This window comes from Perna viridis, chromosome 11 (assembly GCF_037379345.1).
Source record: "Perna viridis isolate PV_CMFRI_1.1 ecotype Kerala chromosome 11, ASM3737934v1, whole genome shotgun sequence".
In the NCBI taxonomy this organism is placed as follows: domain Eukaryota; kingdom Metazoa; phylum Mollusca; class Bivalvia; order Mytilida; family Mytilidae; genus Perna; species Perna viridis.
Genome location: NC_142455.1, coordinates 12,659,777 through 12,674,984, shown reverse-complemented (window position 1 = coordinate 12,674,984; position 15,208 = coordinate 12,659,777). Strand labels below are relative to the sequence as shown.

The window sequence follows — 15,208 nt, the reverse complement described above, 5'->3', positions numbered from 1 at the left end:
TCCTCATACTTTGTAAGTAATAATTCCAAATCATCTTCAATATATACAGAGGAAGATGTTCACAAAATGCTTGAATTTTCAATCGACAACATATTTGTTCAGTGTGCTCCTTTACTTGCTGACCTTTTCCTTCACTCTTATGAGGCTGACTTTATAGCTGATCTGATCCGAAAGAAAGAATATCGTTTAGCTAGATCCTTTAATCTCAGTTTCCGCTATATATATGACGTATTATCTTTAAACTATCCTAATTTCGGGGATTTGATACATCGCATCTACCCCAAAGAACTTGAAATAAAGGATACTACAGACACTGTGAAGTCAGCCTCATATCTTGACCTACACTTAGAAATCGATGGTAAAGGAAAACTACTGACCAAACTTTACGACAAACTTGATGACTTTTCATTCAAAATTGTCAACTTTCCTTTCATCTGTGACAACATCCCTTCAGGACCTGCGTATGGATTATTCATATTACTCATATTAACTCATATGTGATGCCAGAGCTTGCCGAAACTACGCAGACCTTTTGTATCGCGCTAGAACTCTAACAAATAGTCTTCTGGAACAGGGTTATGTTGCTACAAGATTGAAGTCATCACTACTGGAGTTTTATGGTCATCATGAACTCGTGGATCGTTATGGTGTATCCATCTGCACCATGAAAACTGATTTATTCAACGGGTCATAGTTTTCCTTTCCTCGTTTGTCTACCCCTGACTTGACTTTTTATGAGCAACTCGGCGTGTGTTTCTAGAAAAAGAGGACTCTTACCCTACCGGTGCACCTGGTCCATGCTCCCAGTTTTTAGTGTAGTCCGAGTTGCTCATTTGCTTTTGTTACTTTGTATGTATGATTTTAGTTATTTTATGTTCTTTGTTGTGTATGTCTGGTCTTTGTCCCTTGATTACATTCTTTTGATTACCGCTATAACCTCGGTTCACTTGATTACTCCCTCACTGACACATACATATAGGTGTTTATGCGATAACTTGTAGCATTTGAGCTATATAAAGCTTATCAACTGAGGAATGTAGCTGGTTGAGAGGAACATGTATCTAAGTTGATGATTTATTTTAATGATCGTGGCGGCTTACGTTTGAATGATTCGACAGAAAGTTTCGACTTGAAAATTTAGAAACTGGGAAAGGCCAACTAGTGGTTTGTTGTTGAATTACCCAGTATGTCGGAGAGTTTTGTATTCATTCATCTATAGGTGTTCCATGTAAATTGACATCGAACTTTAATAATACGATGTATGAATTTGGTGTGTGTTATTTTTTGTAGTGACCTTCGTAATTAGAATGATGAATTTAAAAATAAACCAAAGAGTTCAATATCAACCATTTAGAACAATAAGCTTATGTTCAGATACGTTTGAATTCGGTCCCCGTATTTTCCTTTTACCCAACTAAATTTTTGCAATTTGACGATTATTTCGGCGTAAAAATTCAAACGATCGATATAAATTGATTCAGTGCACGAGTATTTTGATTTCAATTATATAACAATCTACAGATCATCATATTAAATTTAATCTCACTGCAAGCTATTTTGAAAGTCAACGGTTAGTTCGGTCAAATTGTAAATTAACAACAAACTGAAAATTGCACGATTTATTAAAAGTTGAAGTCAATATACATGAACAGAAAACAAATTATAAAATCAATTCACCATAATTACACTACATCCGAAAATAAGCATATTCATTAATAGCACTCATGGTAAATCAAATCCGTGAACGATTATTATTATGACGATTTCATCACTGTATGTATATTAACGAGGTAATGAGTAACACTGCAGGGTATTCGAAGCTCTGTTTAATTGTTAGAATCACGCGTATAATCAATTTCGCAATCAAGATACAATGAAGCCAGTCGAACTCCTGAACTAACCACAAAAATGAATAAGTGAAGTTAAAATCTTCTTCATTTACATCCCTTTTTTGTTGATAGCGGTTCGTTTACTTATGAAAATATAACGTATGGGGTGAAGGTTTTAAAAGCCTAAGCACAGGTTGTGACACGTCATTTAATCCCAAAAAAAAAACAATACTGAATTAGTAATGTGAGCAATAAACATAAGAAAACAGAAAAAAAGTAAACAAAACAATGGGAAACAAAATTTGGCAATTATAGCTCATTTAACCCTCTTAAGGAGGTAGACCTAAGGTAAGGGAAATAACTCTTTAAATCAGTGATATGTTTGTATCATATACAATTTCACCAAAGGCTTTCAAACTTCCCTTTGAAACAGAATGAAATCAGTCCGAGTTACTTTGATGCTTACATGAGATTGATTAAAATGCTGAATACAAACGTTCCAATGATTTCTAAGAGTTGTATCCCTTACCCTAGATCTACCTCCTTAAGTAGCAGTAAGAGAGAAGGTGATTCGCGCTTGTCAAAAACCCATCGTACCATTATCACTTTTATTTCTTATTCAGGAAACAGACACCAAAACCACATGCATATCTTTAACCAGTTTTCAATTTTTATTCGGTTGTTGCACTTTTGAGATAAAAAAATATACGTGACAAGTCATATAATGGTTCTGAAATAGAAATACAAGTTGTATGCATCTTATACATTGAAGAAAGTATTTACAAACATATCTGTTTAGCACCCAGTAATTTGAATTAAACAAAATCTGCAATAACTACTATGGCAATGGAAAAATGATATAAATGACTAAATTAATTCAAAGGAACCATTTGAATTGACGGGTATGTGCCAAATGGAAGCTACGGTCTGGAACACATGACATCTTTGCTTCAGTAGACTAGTTGAATTTCATGTTTGAGAGATAAAATAATTGATTGTGAAATAAACATGCCTTACTTCGCAAAGTAGACATGTTTTCTTGGTATATAACCATATTTCAAAAGAAACAAATAAAAATTTACACAACATATAATATAAAATAAAGATATAAGAACAGCAAACATATCTATTAAAGCGATTTTAAAAAGAAAATAATCATCTTTTCAATAATACATAAAACAAATAACCAAATCACAAAAAATGCAGAACAGATATTACGAAACTACAAAAATACAAACAACAACAAAACTACTAATTCCTAAAGTATACAGAAACAATTGCATCTTGCCCAAAACTACAGCACTATATCTTTGGCATAAGTTTCGGAAGGAGGTCAGAGTAACCAAAGAACATTTAATATAAACAACAAATACAACTGCTTTTAATCCTTTCTGAACAACCAATAAGAATTCATCTTTCAAGATTTTGAAAACACTATTCAAAGGGAAAAAACCCGAAGATTCCAAAAAGGTCATCTGAACAGAAAGTAGAATGGAGTTTTGTTAGATCCTACATGTATTGACTGAATGGAATAATTGATAGGTCTTGTTTTAATTAGATTGCTTTCAATCAACACCCAAACACCATGAACATGAAGCAAATGTTACGAATCGTTTCATGATGCAGAGTATGCACCTAATACAATACTACATAGCTAACCGTGGACATTCTAAAGTAATCCTACCATGATTCACCACAAAGAAAAAACAACAGGCCATTTATTACATCTTGTATCTTATACGCCAAGAGCGACCCAGAAGGGGTCCAGGCTATCGATTGTTCATTTTTGCCCGAAGTTTGCATATAATGATAAAACAATATTCAAAAAGGAAGATGGGATCCAATCCCGGAGGTGAAACTAGAATATTTGTACTCTATGGTTCTCCCTGTCACTAACAACTACATTGCCATTTGCCAAGATGGCAACCCCTTCCAGTCCTTTAAACTGTCCATTTCCGCTTCCGTAAGTTCCAAACATGCAGTAAAATCTTCCATCGCCATGGAATACTTGTATCCGATTGTTTCCGCTATCGGCGATCACAACGAACCCTTGTTCGTCAATTGCAATACCTTTTGGGTATTTTACCTGACCTTGCATTGTTCCCGGAGAACCGAAACTAAATAGAAAATCCCCTAACATGCTGAAAACTTGTATACGATGATTACTACTATCGCTAATATAAATACGGTTATCGGGGCTTATAGCTAAATAATGTGGATTTTCTAATTTCCCTAGTCTATTTCCTAGACCACCAATTTTTCGTACAAAACTACCGTTCGATTGGAAAACCTGAATTCGGTGGTTTTCCTTGTCACACACATAAATAAATCCCATTTTGTCACACGCGACTCCCCATGGATATAGCAGTTGGCTATCATCGACGCCTTCTTCTCCAAACATGTGCTGAAAAATGCCATTGTGATCGAACACCTGTATTCGGTGGTTATAACGATCTGAAGTTATAATTTGCCCGAAGCTATTAACGGCTACGCCGGCTAAACAATCGAATTCGCCCTCACTTTGACCGTATGATCCGAAAGTTTTTACAAATCGGCCAACTGAATCGAAAACCTGAACTCTGTGATTGCTGCTGTCTGCTATAAGAATAGTGTCATCACGACCAGAAACAGCAACACCACGTGGCCATGTAAATTGCATTTGGTCGTTTCCTCTAGATCCGAATCTAATTATAGCTCTACCTTTGTCTTGGTAGTTGTTAACAGCTTCTGTTACCAATGTGCTTTCGTTGCCTTGAAATGACACAAGACCCATGTTTACGACTTCCTCTTCGTCGGAATCTGATCCGGTATTGTTAGAGCTACCGATATCAAATCTTACAGGGGGTCTCGAGCGCAACCTTGCCTCTGCTGAGCTCACTCTTGAGAACGTTTGCCCTAGGTCGGTGCTTTCTTCATTGTCGAACGTGCGGCTGCGCGTCGAACTAAACAAGGCAGCAGGGTCTTCTTCGTCAATGCTACTATGTTGTGTCGGAAATCGTTGGTAATAACCGTGCAAGTCCGACAGCTGTGCGCCCGTTGTTAGGCTCCGTTGTCGTCGTGACTGTGCAGCAGCACGTGACATTGAAGTTGGAACGCTGGCACCAACTAAACCTGATAGTCGACTGTCAGTCATATTATGTCGTCGCCGTTCTGCTAGACTTCGCCGAGGAGTCGCTCCTCCGCTTGGTGGCATAAGAGCTCGGACATCGGGTGGAGTAACAGATCTTGTTGGTGAAAATGCAGAACTTGTTGGAATACCTCGACCACCCGAACGAATCAGAGCAATTGCTCTATCCACCGCTTCCATTGAGGGTGCCCAAGTGGTGGTGATACCAGACGGGGATGACGTCGCGTTTGACGACGTCGAAGCTGGTACTGTAATTGGCTGTGATGGAGGATTTACTGGAATCGAATGAGATGCTGGGGCGTCTAGTGGCGATTCTTCTCTAGACGGTGTTTGCGATTCGCCATTCGCAGGAGGAAAATTGGATATTGCAACTTCGCCATAGTTCGTAATAGCGTTTTGGAGACGATTTTCTTCCACAATGAATTGTAAATATCTTTCTCTAGGAACCTGGAAGTTACCGTTTTCATATCCTCTTAGCATTTCCATGTACTCGACGCACTGTCGACGCAACTCGACTAGATCTTCAACAGGAATGTTCGCCTGAGATCTTGCAAGCGAAGAATCAGTTGTATCACAAAAGCTTGAGACGCTTGCAATTTCAACTTCTAAATTTTCAATATGCATTGACAGAGATCTTGTTTCGCCTTGAAGAAACATTTCAACCTCACCTTGAAGTAATCTTTGACGATTTCTCAATTCGCTCATGTATCTTTCAATTGCTTCTGATATATCAGATTTAATCGCTTCGGTTCTTGTGCGGATTTGAGATGATTTTCGTTCAATGCTATTAATAGCGTTTGAAACTGCTGGAAGACCGCGTCGAATTTGTCCTGTCAGACGTACTATGTCCAACTTGACTTGTTCCGTGTGTGAATTCTGACAAGTAACACAGACAATCATTTCACAATGACTACATCTGGCTAAAAATGCTTCTCGGCCACAAACAGCACAGCCACTTCTAGATGCAGCAGCCGACGGTGGCTGTTGTTCACCTATGACTGCATTTATATACGCACTTGCGGCGTCTGCCGCTGCCTCTGGAGCAGCATTAGTTCGATTATTTCCGTGTTCAGTATTTCCGGTAGCACCACCACCAGGCTGCTCCTGTCGTCTGCCACGATTTCTAGCCCGAAGGTCGAGAAATCCCTGGATAGTTATATTATTTTGGAAGCCATTGATGCCTTCATAGGGAACACGGTGTTCTGCTCGACATTCCGGGCATTTTATGTATCTGGTAATTGGATTGATTAATCCCTCTAAACATGGCCGTGAACAAAACGTGTGCTGACATGGCAATATTTTTGGCGCGTTTAATCTATCTAAGCAAACTGCACACTTTAATAATTCTTCGATTTGGCCCGCGGAATATGAAAGGTCTTCTTCAGTATCCATCATCTAAAACAGAAAAATGGTAAGTAATCGGTAAACAAACAAAAATGGTAAGTAATCGGTAAACAAAGACTACACCAACACAAATACAAACATACTCTTTTTATTTTTTTTCACATTGTCACAGTAAAGAAATTATAGTCCTGCCTTTAATCCCCGAAACTGGGTCAGCTTAGTAATTCCGATAAAACAGGCACCTCCGAACTCTTTGGGCAATTTAGTCCGTAAGATCAACACCAGAGTTAATTCTAAACAGAACAGTTTATTTTCTGGAAATGTTGGCTTTGTGTAACTCCAATATATTTTTAGTTTAATTTCGAGAAACTATGAAACTAATATCGGCAAAAATTACGAAGCGTGGGCAATGGAAATTAAAATATATCAAATTCCAAATCCATGGTCAGAACGTGAAAACAGGAAACAAAGAGGACCTGCATGCATGCACAATGCAGTGAACGGAATAAAATGGATTATATAAAACTGACGATAATTAGGAAAACAATGCCTAACACAGAAAAAAAAACTAAAGCACTGGCAATATGAATTCCCACAAAAAAAAAAAAAAAAACAGTAGTGTCATCAGGTGTCCCGGAAGGGTAACTATGTCTTGCACACTGAATAGTCGTCTATTTATTGCTCCATGAATCGGTTTTGTATACAACATCTGGCTGCCAAAGTGGATACCACAAATACTTATTAGCAAACTATCAAGGGTGTGCTACGACATAACTGTCATGTCAACTCTTCCTGCTGATTAGGCAAAGCGCGTAGGAGGATTTCTCGGTATTTATAGTGATGATCTACAAGTTCGTCGAGAATGCGCAGTTCATTAAATATATTGTAATAACCATGCACTGGTACTATGTCAGCTATAAATATCATTTGAATAAGTTTGCCTCTTCTAACATTTAAAACAAAACAACATTACAAATTACCGAATTGACCTTTATGATTCTACTCACTTCCAATGTGAGGGATGTCGCTGACGGAGAAGGGCATGCTAACCCAAGCTCCACGCAGCAGCAGTCGTTCGTTTCCTCTCCTACTAGAGTGATTTTCGAACGTCAGATGCTGTATAGAAGCTTGATGTTTACCCTTCCCGAGCACCTGGTAAAACTCGCTGTTTTCTGTTTGTTGGCTCTAGTAAATTGTGATAGGGGTGTCCATCCGACCGTCCTTTCTTCCGTTAAGGAGATCATCACTATCCCTTACTCCTCTTATACCACTGAATTGAATTTAACGAAACTCTCACAGAATCCTTATTACATGTTCCCATTTGTGACCTCCTATTTTAGAATTTGATCCAAATCAATTTGGATGTTTCACATAGCAAAACATGGACTTAGTCATTTGTGGATATGTGGAGAAGGAAGACCCATTCCTTATCCATGACTCCTCCTATACCATTGAATGGATTTGAATGAAACCTTAAACAGAATCCTTACACTATATATATACACATTCCCATTGTGACCTCCTACTTCAGATTTTAATCCGAATCAATTATGGGGTTTCACTTAAGCAAAACCTGTACATATAGTGACATAGAGGATCTCTTATCCGTTACTCCTCCTACACCACTGAATGGAATTGAATAAAACTTTCGCATAATCTTTATTACATTTTCCCATTGTGCACCTCCTATTTCATATTTCAATATGGGGGTCAAAAGGCGGATGTTATCAAATGGGGAATGAGGGGTATCTAGTTAGTGAGCATTGCTCACAAAGGTTTTTAGTTTTCTTTATCTTCAGTTTAATTATGTAATTTTCTAACAGTATATGTCGGTACAACCCCACCTTTAGCACCTGCGCACTGTCTCTTTTCTTTCACTGTCGCTTCGAATCAAAACACTCATTTAAATCGTGTACGCGATGATTTAACGGCTGAGAGGTTATCTAATTGAAATTGATTATACAAATACACACATTTAACACATACGATGACATAGATATACAAATTTAATCCAACTTTCATACGGGGGAGATATAACGGAACAGCCGGTTTTTTTTGGAGGAGGGGGCTACGCCTAGAGAACTTTTTGTCACATTATTACCGTATGTGTCATAATAGAAAAGAAATAATTCCTAACGTAGGTAAATTTGTACTCATTTTAACATGGGTTTGGCATTTATATTCCAATTTAACACCTCGCTCTCGCTCGGTGTTAAATAATCGAATATAAATGCCGTAATTTATGTCGATTTTAAAAGCTCTACAGAGCTTATGTTTATTGTTTGATATATATCGACTTAAAATAAAGTTGACTTGACTTGACTTGTACCCATGTTAAAATGAGTACAAATCTACCTCCTCCACGAATTATTTCTTAAATAAAGCAACCTGATCTTGTCTTTTTGAAAACTTTGTGGAATGTAAAAAAAAAATCGGAAAACAGACGTTTTGTTTATCCATAAATCCGACGATGCTACTAGAACCCAAGGTTACTGATTTTAAATGGTACCATGTTTTAATTGTATCGTGGCATCAAAAAATATGAAGACGGCACGAACATGTCTTGAGAATAAATTAACTAACCATATTAATGGCAAAACGTTCGTGGATGATGGTACTTCTCACATCTTCACATGGAGTTTCTTACTGCAAAAAAAAAGAGTATAGGCCATTACATGTATATAGCCAAGACGAGGAATTGTCCTATTAAAAATATACATACTTTATATTCAGAACTTGAACCTCTTTTTACCAAAATGCAAGTTCAGCGTTTGCCATATGGTCAAACAAATCTATAACTTTAATTTTAATTGACTTTCCATTTAGTTAAAAATATAACGCGAATAACAACCTCTACTGCGCTTATAGCAATGCATGTTAAAATAAACATCGCAACATTTTCTTCGTTCATGGCATATAATAAGAACAGAAGATTGTTAGATTCTTTACAAATTTTAAAATTTAATTATGATAGATAACAAAGAAAGCTAACAACTTTAAAAGGTCTAAATAAAGGTTTGTACTGGACCTAAACTCATAGTTTTCCTTTCCTATTTCGTCTACCCAGGACTTGACTTTTTATGAGCAACTCGGCGGGTGTTTCTAGAAAAGCAGAGGACGCTTACCCTACCGGTGCACCTGGTCCATGCTCCCAGTTTTTAGTCCTATTTGCTCATTTGCTTTTGTTACTTTGTATGTATGATTTTAGTTACTTTATGTTCTTTGTTGTTGATGTCTGTTTTCCATGTCTGGTCTTTGTACCTGGATTACATTCTTTTGATTACAGCTGTAACCTTGTTTCCCTTGATTATTCCTCTAAAAGTTAAAAAAAATGTTGAGGCCGAGTTTAAAATAGATTTTGCATTTTAGTGTTGGCTTTGTCCTTTGTCTGACTTTTCACTTAATTATATAGGATCCATTCATACAGTCACAGATCAGTAAAACTACATGTGCATACTCAATTACATCATATAAACAGAGTTATGATGGCCAGGTTTGATAGAGAACATACTTCAAAATAACAAACAGTGCTTCCACTTAAAGGTTTAATGGTAAGGAAAAATTGATTTTAGTCTCCTTGGAACTGGTTTCACTTCTTAACCTGCAATGTATTACGTAATTTCTAAAAACATATTGCACGGCTTGCACGTGAAGAACATGGTTTGTACGTCAACGTAAATCTATTTTTAGCCACTGACTATGAGAACGGAATATTTTCTGTGTTTTGTTGTGAATGCGTCGAGTACAATTAGTTAATTGCCTTCTAAAAAGTAGTAAAGCCTGAGTCATAAAGAAAGAAATGTCTTGTTATTTTCTGGTTGTTGGTTTTGATCATTAGAACTTTGTGCTTTGAAGGTCATACATAGTTGCACAATTGACCTCAGAACAAGTTTTATAGGTCACAAGACGCACTGGCCTTAATTAAGTGTTAGCTAGGTTTATTTTCAACAAAGTCGAAATATTTTTTAACATTGGCCTAATTAACCACCAATTATTAAATATTTTAATGCGAAACCAATTTTACTTTAAAAGTTTATATGCAATAATAATACTGTGAAATTATACTGAAATGGAAAAAAAATATTAATGAATTTTATGCTGGTGATGATCTTCCAACTTGGACATCCAAGTGCATTATTGTGTAAACCATCAAAGATCTGGGCGTCATAAATGAGCACCTAAACGGGGTTTCCTTTTGTAAGACCAAATGCTCTTGCCCTAATGCAGTACTGGGGTCCACATTCCAGATATTTGTGTTTTTAGATTTATGCCGCAGTTTAGTTATTACGTATATATATCTATATCTATATATAGATAGATACAAACGTCTCATAATGTGACGACTCTATTCGTTACACTGTTCCATCGGATCAAATTGATACAGGGAAGATATGTAAACGCATAGAAAGGTCTGAAAAATTCCCAACGATGTTAGAACTGTCAAATTTGCGATGCAAATTTTTGGTCGTTCCCTCCGCAGGATTCAACTCGTACCGTTGTGACATCTATGGCAACACCGCTTGCACAAAGTCCAGCGCCCTATACCACTCGGCCAGCTAGACTATATAACAGTAAGCTTTCGCTGGCCGGGTCATACCTGCTCGTAGGATTTAATCTAGGGCTGTAACTTAGTACACGATGTATGGTAGTACGGGTATATATATATATATCTTATTTGTTGTTTCCGTGTAAGTTTTTCTTGTATTTTTTTTTTGTATCTTGGCTCTCAAGTTACTAATTTTTAATTTTAAATATCAAAGACATACAGAGGCGTTCACCAGAAGGGCATCAATGTACATTTATTTTTCATATTTGGGCCGTGCAAGATGATAATTATACCAGTAGTTTTCAATTTGTATATGTTCTTTTCATTGACGTCAACGTCCTTATGTTTTTCTGACTCTTCGCTCGTGTTTATTATTGTTATTTTCCTCCAAAAGCAAATGCTTCAGACATACATATCCACACGTTTGACATGACATGCAAAACTAATTTTAAAGGCATACCTTTCAATTGATGGATCGATTTACAGGCCATGAGTATATTCCACAATAACCTCAATTCCTTTTCAAAAACACAAAGAAGCACCAAAAATAGAAGTTCACTGACACATTGCCATGCCAACAACCAATTGACCAGATATGAGAAATGAAGGCTAATTAATGATTAAGACGTAAAAGAAGGTTGGTGCACAAATTGAGAGTGAAGCTAAAAACTATGTTAGTAAACAATACACAGATATTTATAGCTTTACACCATCTGCATCATGTGATTTTACGCAGTTGCATTTTTGGCGTCATACTTAACAATTTGGGGGTCTTGATGTTAGAAGAAATTGAACAACTGAATCAGGGGCGAATCCAGACGTTTTGAAAGGCAATTCCAGAAGGGTTCCATAAAAAGGGGGCTTCCATGCAGACTATTACTTGCACGTACATTTTGCCCAGATTTTGCGATATAGGAATCAATATACTTAGTATCCTAAATTCGGGACATTCTCGCATTTGATCTGTAATCTGTAGAACCGATTCTTTTTATTCAGGAGACTTGCTAGACTAGGTTTAATGTGATAAAGTTTGCAAAATGGCATGCCATTTACATCAGACGCATTGTTTAACTCAAAATGAATCAGCCTTCACTCTATCACCACTTGGCGTGGATGCTGCGACTTTAAGTTCCAAACATTAGCAACAATTGCGCTACCTCTACGTCGATGATGAAACTATTACATAAACCATGTCAACAGAGATCAAGAGACAAATGCTTTGCATGTGGACAAAGACATCATACCATATACTACACTGCAACCCAGAAGAAACACAAAGAAATCCAAAAATAAAAAGACAACTCGAACACTAAAAAAAAAAATACATTATCCCCGCTCAAGGACTATGTGCAACGTTAAAAGATGAAGATGGGATAATGGAATAGCAAATTTCATGTCTTACATGGCCTTCAGTATTTGTCTTTCCCTTATGCAATTGTCTAATCAGAGGACTAATTGTTTTGTAATATTGTTTAATGTGTACCTAAGTGCTAATAAAAGCTCTCCGTTCTAAGCGACTATACTGTTCCAAACTAAATGAAGGCTTGGTGGTGTCCTCTTGTTGTCCCTTAACTAATTTTTATTGAGGATAAACTACTAGTTTATATTACAATTTATATGTACCATTCTTCTGACCACTAAATAACACTGCTGAAGAACATGTATATATCAACACGATCATCCCGACATCCGTCTATTTTCTGTGCTGAAATTCCAATAATTCTTAAACAAAATATGACAAACGCCCAAGAGCTTTCTTCGTAATGAAAAAATAACCTTGCACTAAAAACAATAAAACCCCTCGAGTCGTCATTTAGTTACAACATGTTAGCAGACGGACTGACAGAAATGGATGAACCGTGCATATACAGAAGCCAGGTACACATAGATTAATTTGAACACAATAGTTAGGTAGTGTTTGTTCTTCGTTTGTTTGTTCTTTTCTTGTTTTTTTTTTACTTTTTTGTTTTTTGTTTTAGTTTAAAACCGAAACTGCAGTTTCCGTAAATGTTGAAAGTAGGTGAAGTAAAAAGGAATGAAAGTAAACTTTAAATCGACTTCGATCGAGGCGTTTCGCCAGTAACGTTTTGAAATATGGAGTCTTACGTTACTTTTAACAGGCAATATGTTCCCTTGACACCCCTATCATTGTATAACAGATCGACGGATGCCAAACATTGATCTTAATTAATAAACAAAAAGAAAAAAACGAATAAATTACCTCAATAAAGATTTGAAAACTGTAAAAAGATACAAATTGTAAATGAATTCAGTAGGTCAGCGTGTTGCTGCGAGTAAAACAACCTCTAAATTGATTACGCAGTCTGTTTTTTTTCTTTGGTAGAACAACCTTTGGAATTCTAAAACTGATAACGCCGTCTGAAAACCGATGTCTTAGATTGTTGTAGTGTCTACCAAAGTGTATTGCGTGAAAGGCAGAAACGGTAGCAAACTTAATACCGTCATAACACTAATTCAAATGTTATAACTGATAAATATATTAACAGAGATAAGAGGAGACGGAAAAACTTAAGAAAATTGCATACCAAGTATCCTCATAGACGAACGCATAAATTTACGATAAAGTGTAAAAGTATAGAATACTTTCTTGACCACATCGTCTTTCAAATATATGGCTAGAAAATCCCAATTTAATGAAAAACATTTTTTTTCCTATATTTCCCATATTGAGAGGCCGTGCCCCCTTCACGCATTTCTTTGGACCCACGCCTGGCAGCCAATCTGAAGCAATACAAGTGTCGATTGCAAGTATTTTAACCGGGCCACATGATTATCAAATCAGCAAAAATGAAACCTTCGGTGTCAAGAAGGGTTATATATACTCCAGTAAAAAATGTGGTGTTTGCATGTTTAAATATTGGTGACAGCTGGCTACAAAAGCTTTGTAACAGTAGTAACATCGAGACAGGAGAAAACACAAATAAACCACAACCTCGTCCTGACAACATGTTCATTTTTGTAGCACCAGTATTTTTACATCCATATATCCATAGTCGTTAGAAATAATATGTAATGAACTGACTCGGATGGATCTGCAGTTTTTAAAGACAAAATAACGTATTTAAAGGCACGTGCAGCTTTTGAACAAATTATTCCTATCTTAAAGTTTTGCGGCACACTAAGACTTAGAAAACACTTAAATAGTGATTATATTATACAAGTAATTGTATATTAACCTTCTTTAAGTTAAAATTTTCATTTCCCCTCTATATTCACGTGGGCTATCGTTCACCAGGCACCACCTAAGTTATGAAGATAAGAAGGAAATAGGGAGTGCAAATCAACCTTTAAAACGACAGCGTCTTGCACAGTTGCCAAGGAGACAAGTCCGATTCATATTCCATGCCATGCTGAAAAATCGGAGACCATGGGCTAATGCATACATGTATGTGTACATAGCCTAGGTCGTTGGTTTCTGGAAATCTGGACACGTGTGGGGCAGAAACCCGTGCTAAAACCCACAACGATGTCAACCTAGTAATTACGGAACGGTTAAACCAGCGCCTTAACCTCTCGGCCAATCTGTCCTTTGTCACGGTGCTGGCCATGGCCGGGTAGTAAAAAGTATAATATAAATGGGAGGAAAATGTATGTGACAGATGTATGAAAGTCTAGAATGGGATAAATTAAATATATACTTACATTTAAGTCAGATCAATAAATTTTGGCCATGTGTATTAAAAGGACTATTTTATTCCAAATACCTATACTTAATTTTTTAAGTACCTTGAATTCACTGCTTGGATTGTAAATATTACTAGTATAGTAATATTTGAAAATCAACCGCATATACTTATGAATTATGAACTCAAAGTATATGTTTCCTGATTTTTGTATATATATATATATATTTTTTAAAATGGCAAAATGGTACAAATATGTAGTGTTAACTAGTCTAATTGCAGAGAAAATACAACAATCATGACTAACAGTAACACGTGTGGCATGTTTTTTCAACTTTTTTAACAAGTAAATAGCTTATTTACGAAGACAAATAAGTATTACAAATGAAAAGTAAAACACACCAAGTTACATGAGTAAAGAGTTAAATTACGTACTTTCATCATGTATCAGAGGCTGATGTCGTTCAATGTCAGTCACGGATGAATAGATTTGTGTTTGTTTACATTGGTTGCACGAACTGCCGTGAGTTTTACGACATCAATTTCATTCCCAAGTAAAATATTAAAATATATAGCAGTCCCAATATTTTCTCGACGGACGGAATCAGCGTTGAAAGAATAAAACGTATAAGATCTTCAATTGACTTTTAAAAATATTTTGTTACAAGTATTGTCGTAAAAATTAACATATTCATCGAGGTATTTTATGCGCTTAAAT

At 36.4% G+C, this 15,208-nt stretch overlaps 1 protein-coding gene across 3 annotated transcripts; it reads right to left on the bottom strand.

Moving 5' to 3' along the window:
- Positions 1–1,604: 1,604 nt before the first annotated feature.
- LOC148603023 (uncharacterized) lies at positions 1,605–15,018 on the bottom strand. 3 transcript variants are annotated; one of them, XM_088552103.1, is made up of 4 exons: positions 11,307–11,446; positions 9,513–9,615; positions 8,884–8,946; positions 1,605–6,351 (listed from the first exon to the last, which is right to left on the bottom strand). In XM_088552103.1, the coding sequence occupies exons 3-4, from the start codon at positions 8,884–8,886 to the stop codon at positions 3,688–3,690; spliced, it is 2,667 nt and encodes an 888-aa protein (XP_088408229.1). In that variant the 5' UTR covers positions 8,887–8,946; positions 9,513–9,615; positions 11,307–11,446; the 3' UTR covers positions 1,605–3,687. The 3 variants fall into 3 exon arrangements, with proteins under 3 accessions (XP_088408229.1, XP_088408226.1, XP_088408227.1); XM_088552100.1 differs by lacking the exons at positions 9,513–9,615; positions 11,307–11,446 and adding an exon at positions 14,926–15,018; XM_088552101.1 differs by lacking the exon at positions 9,513–9,615 and having other exon boundaries at positions 11,307–11,516.
- Between the last annotated feature and the right edge of the window lie 190 nt (positions 15,019–15,208).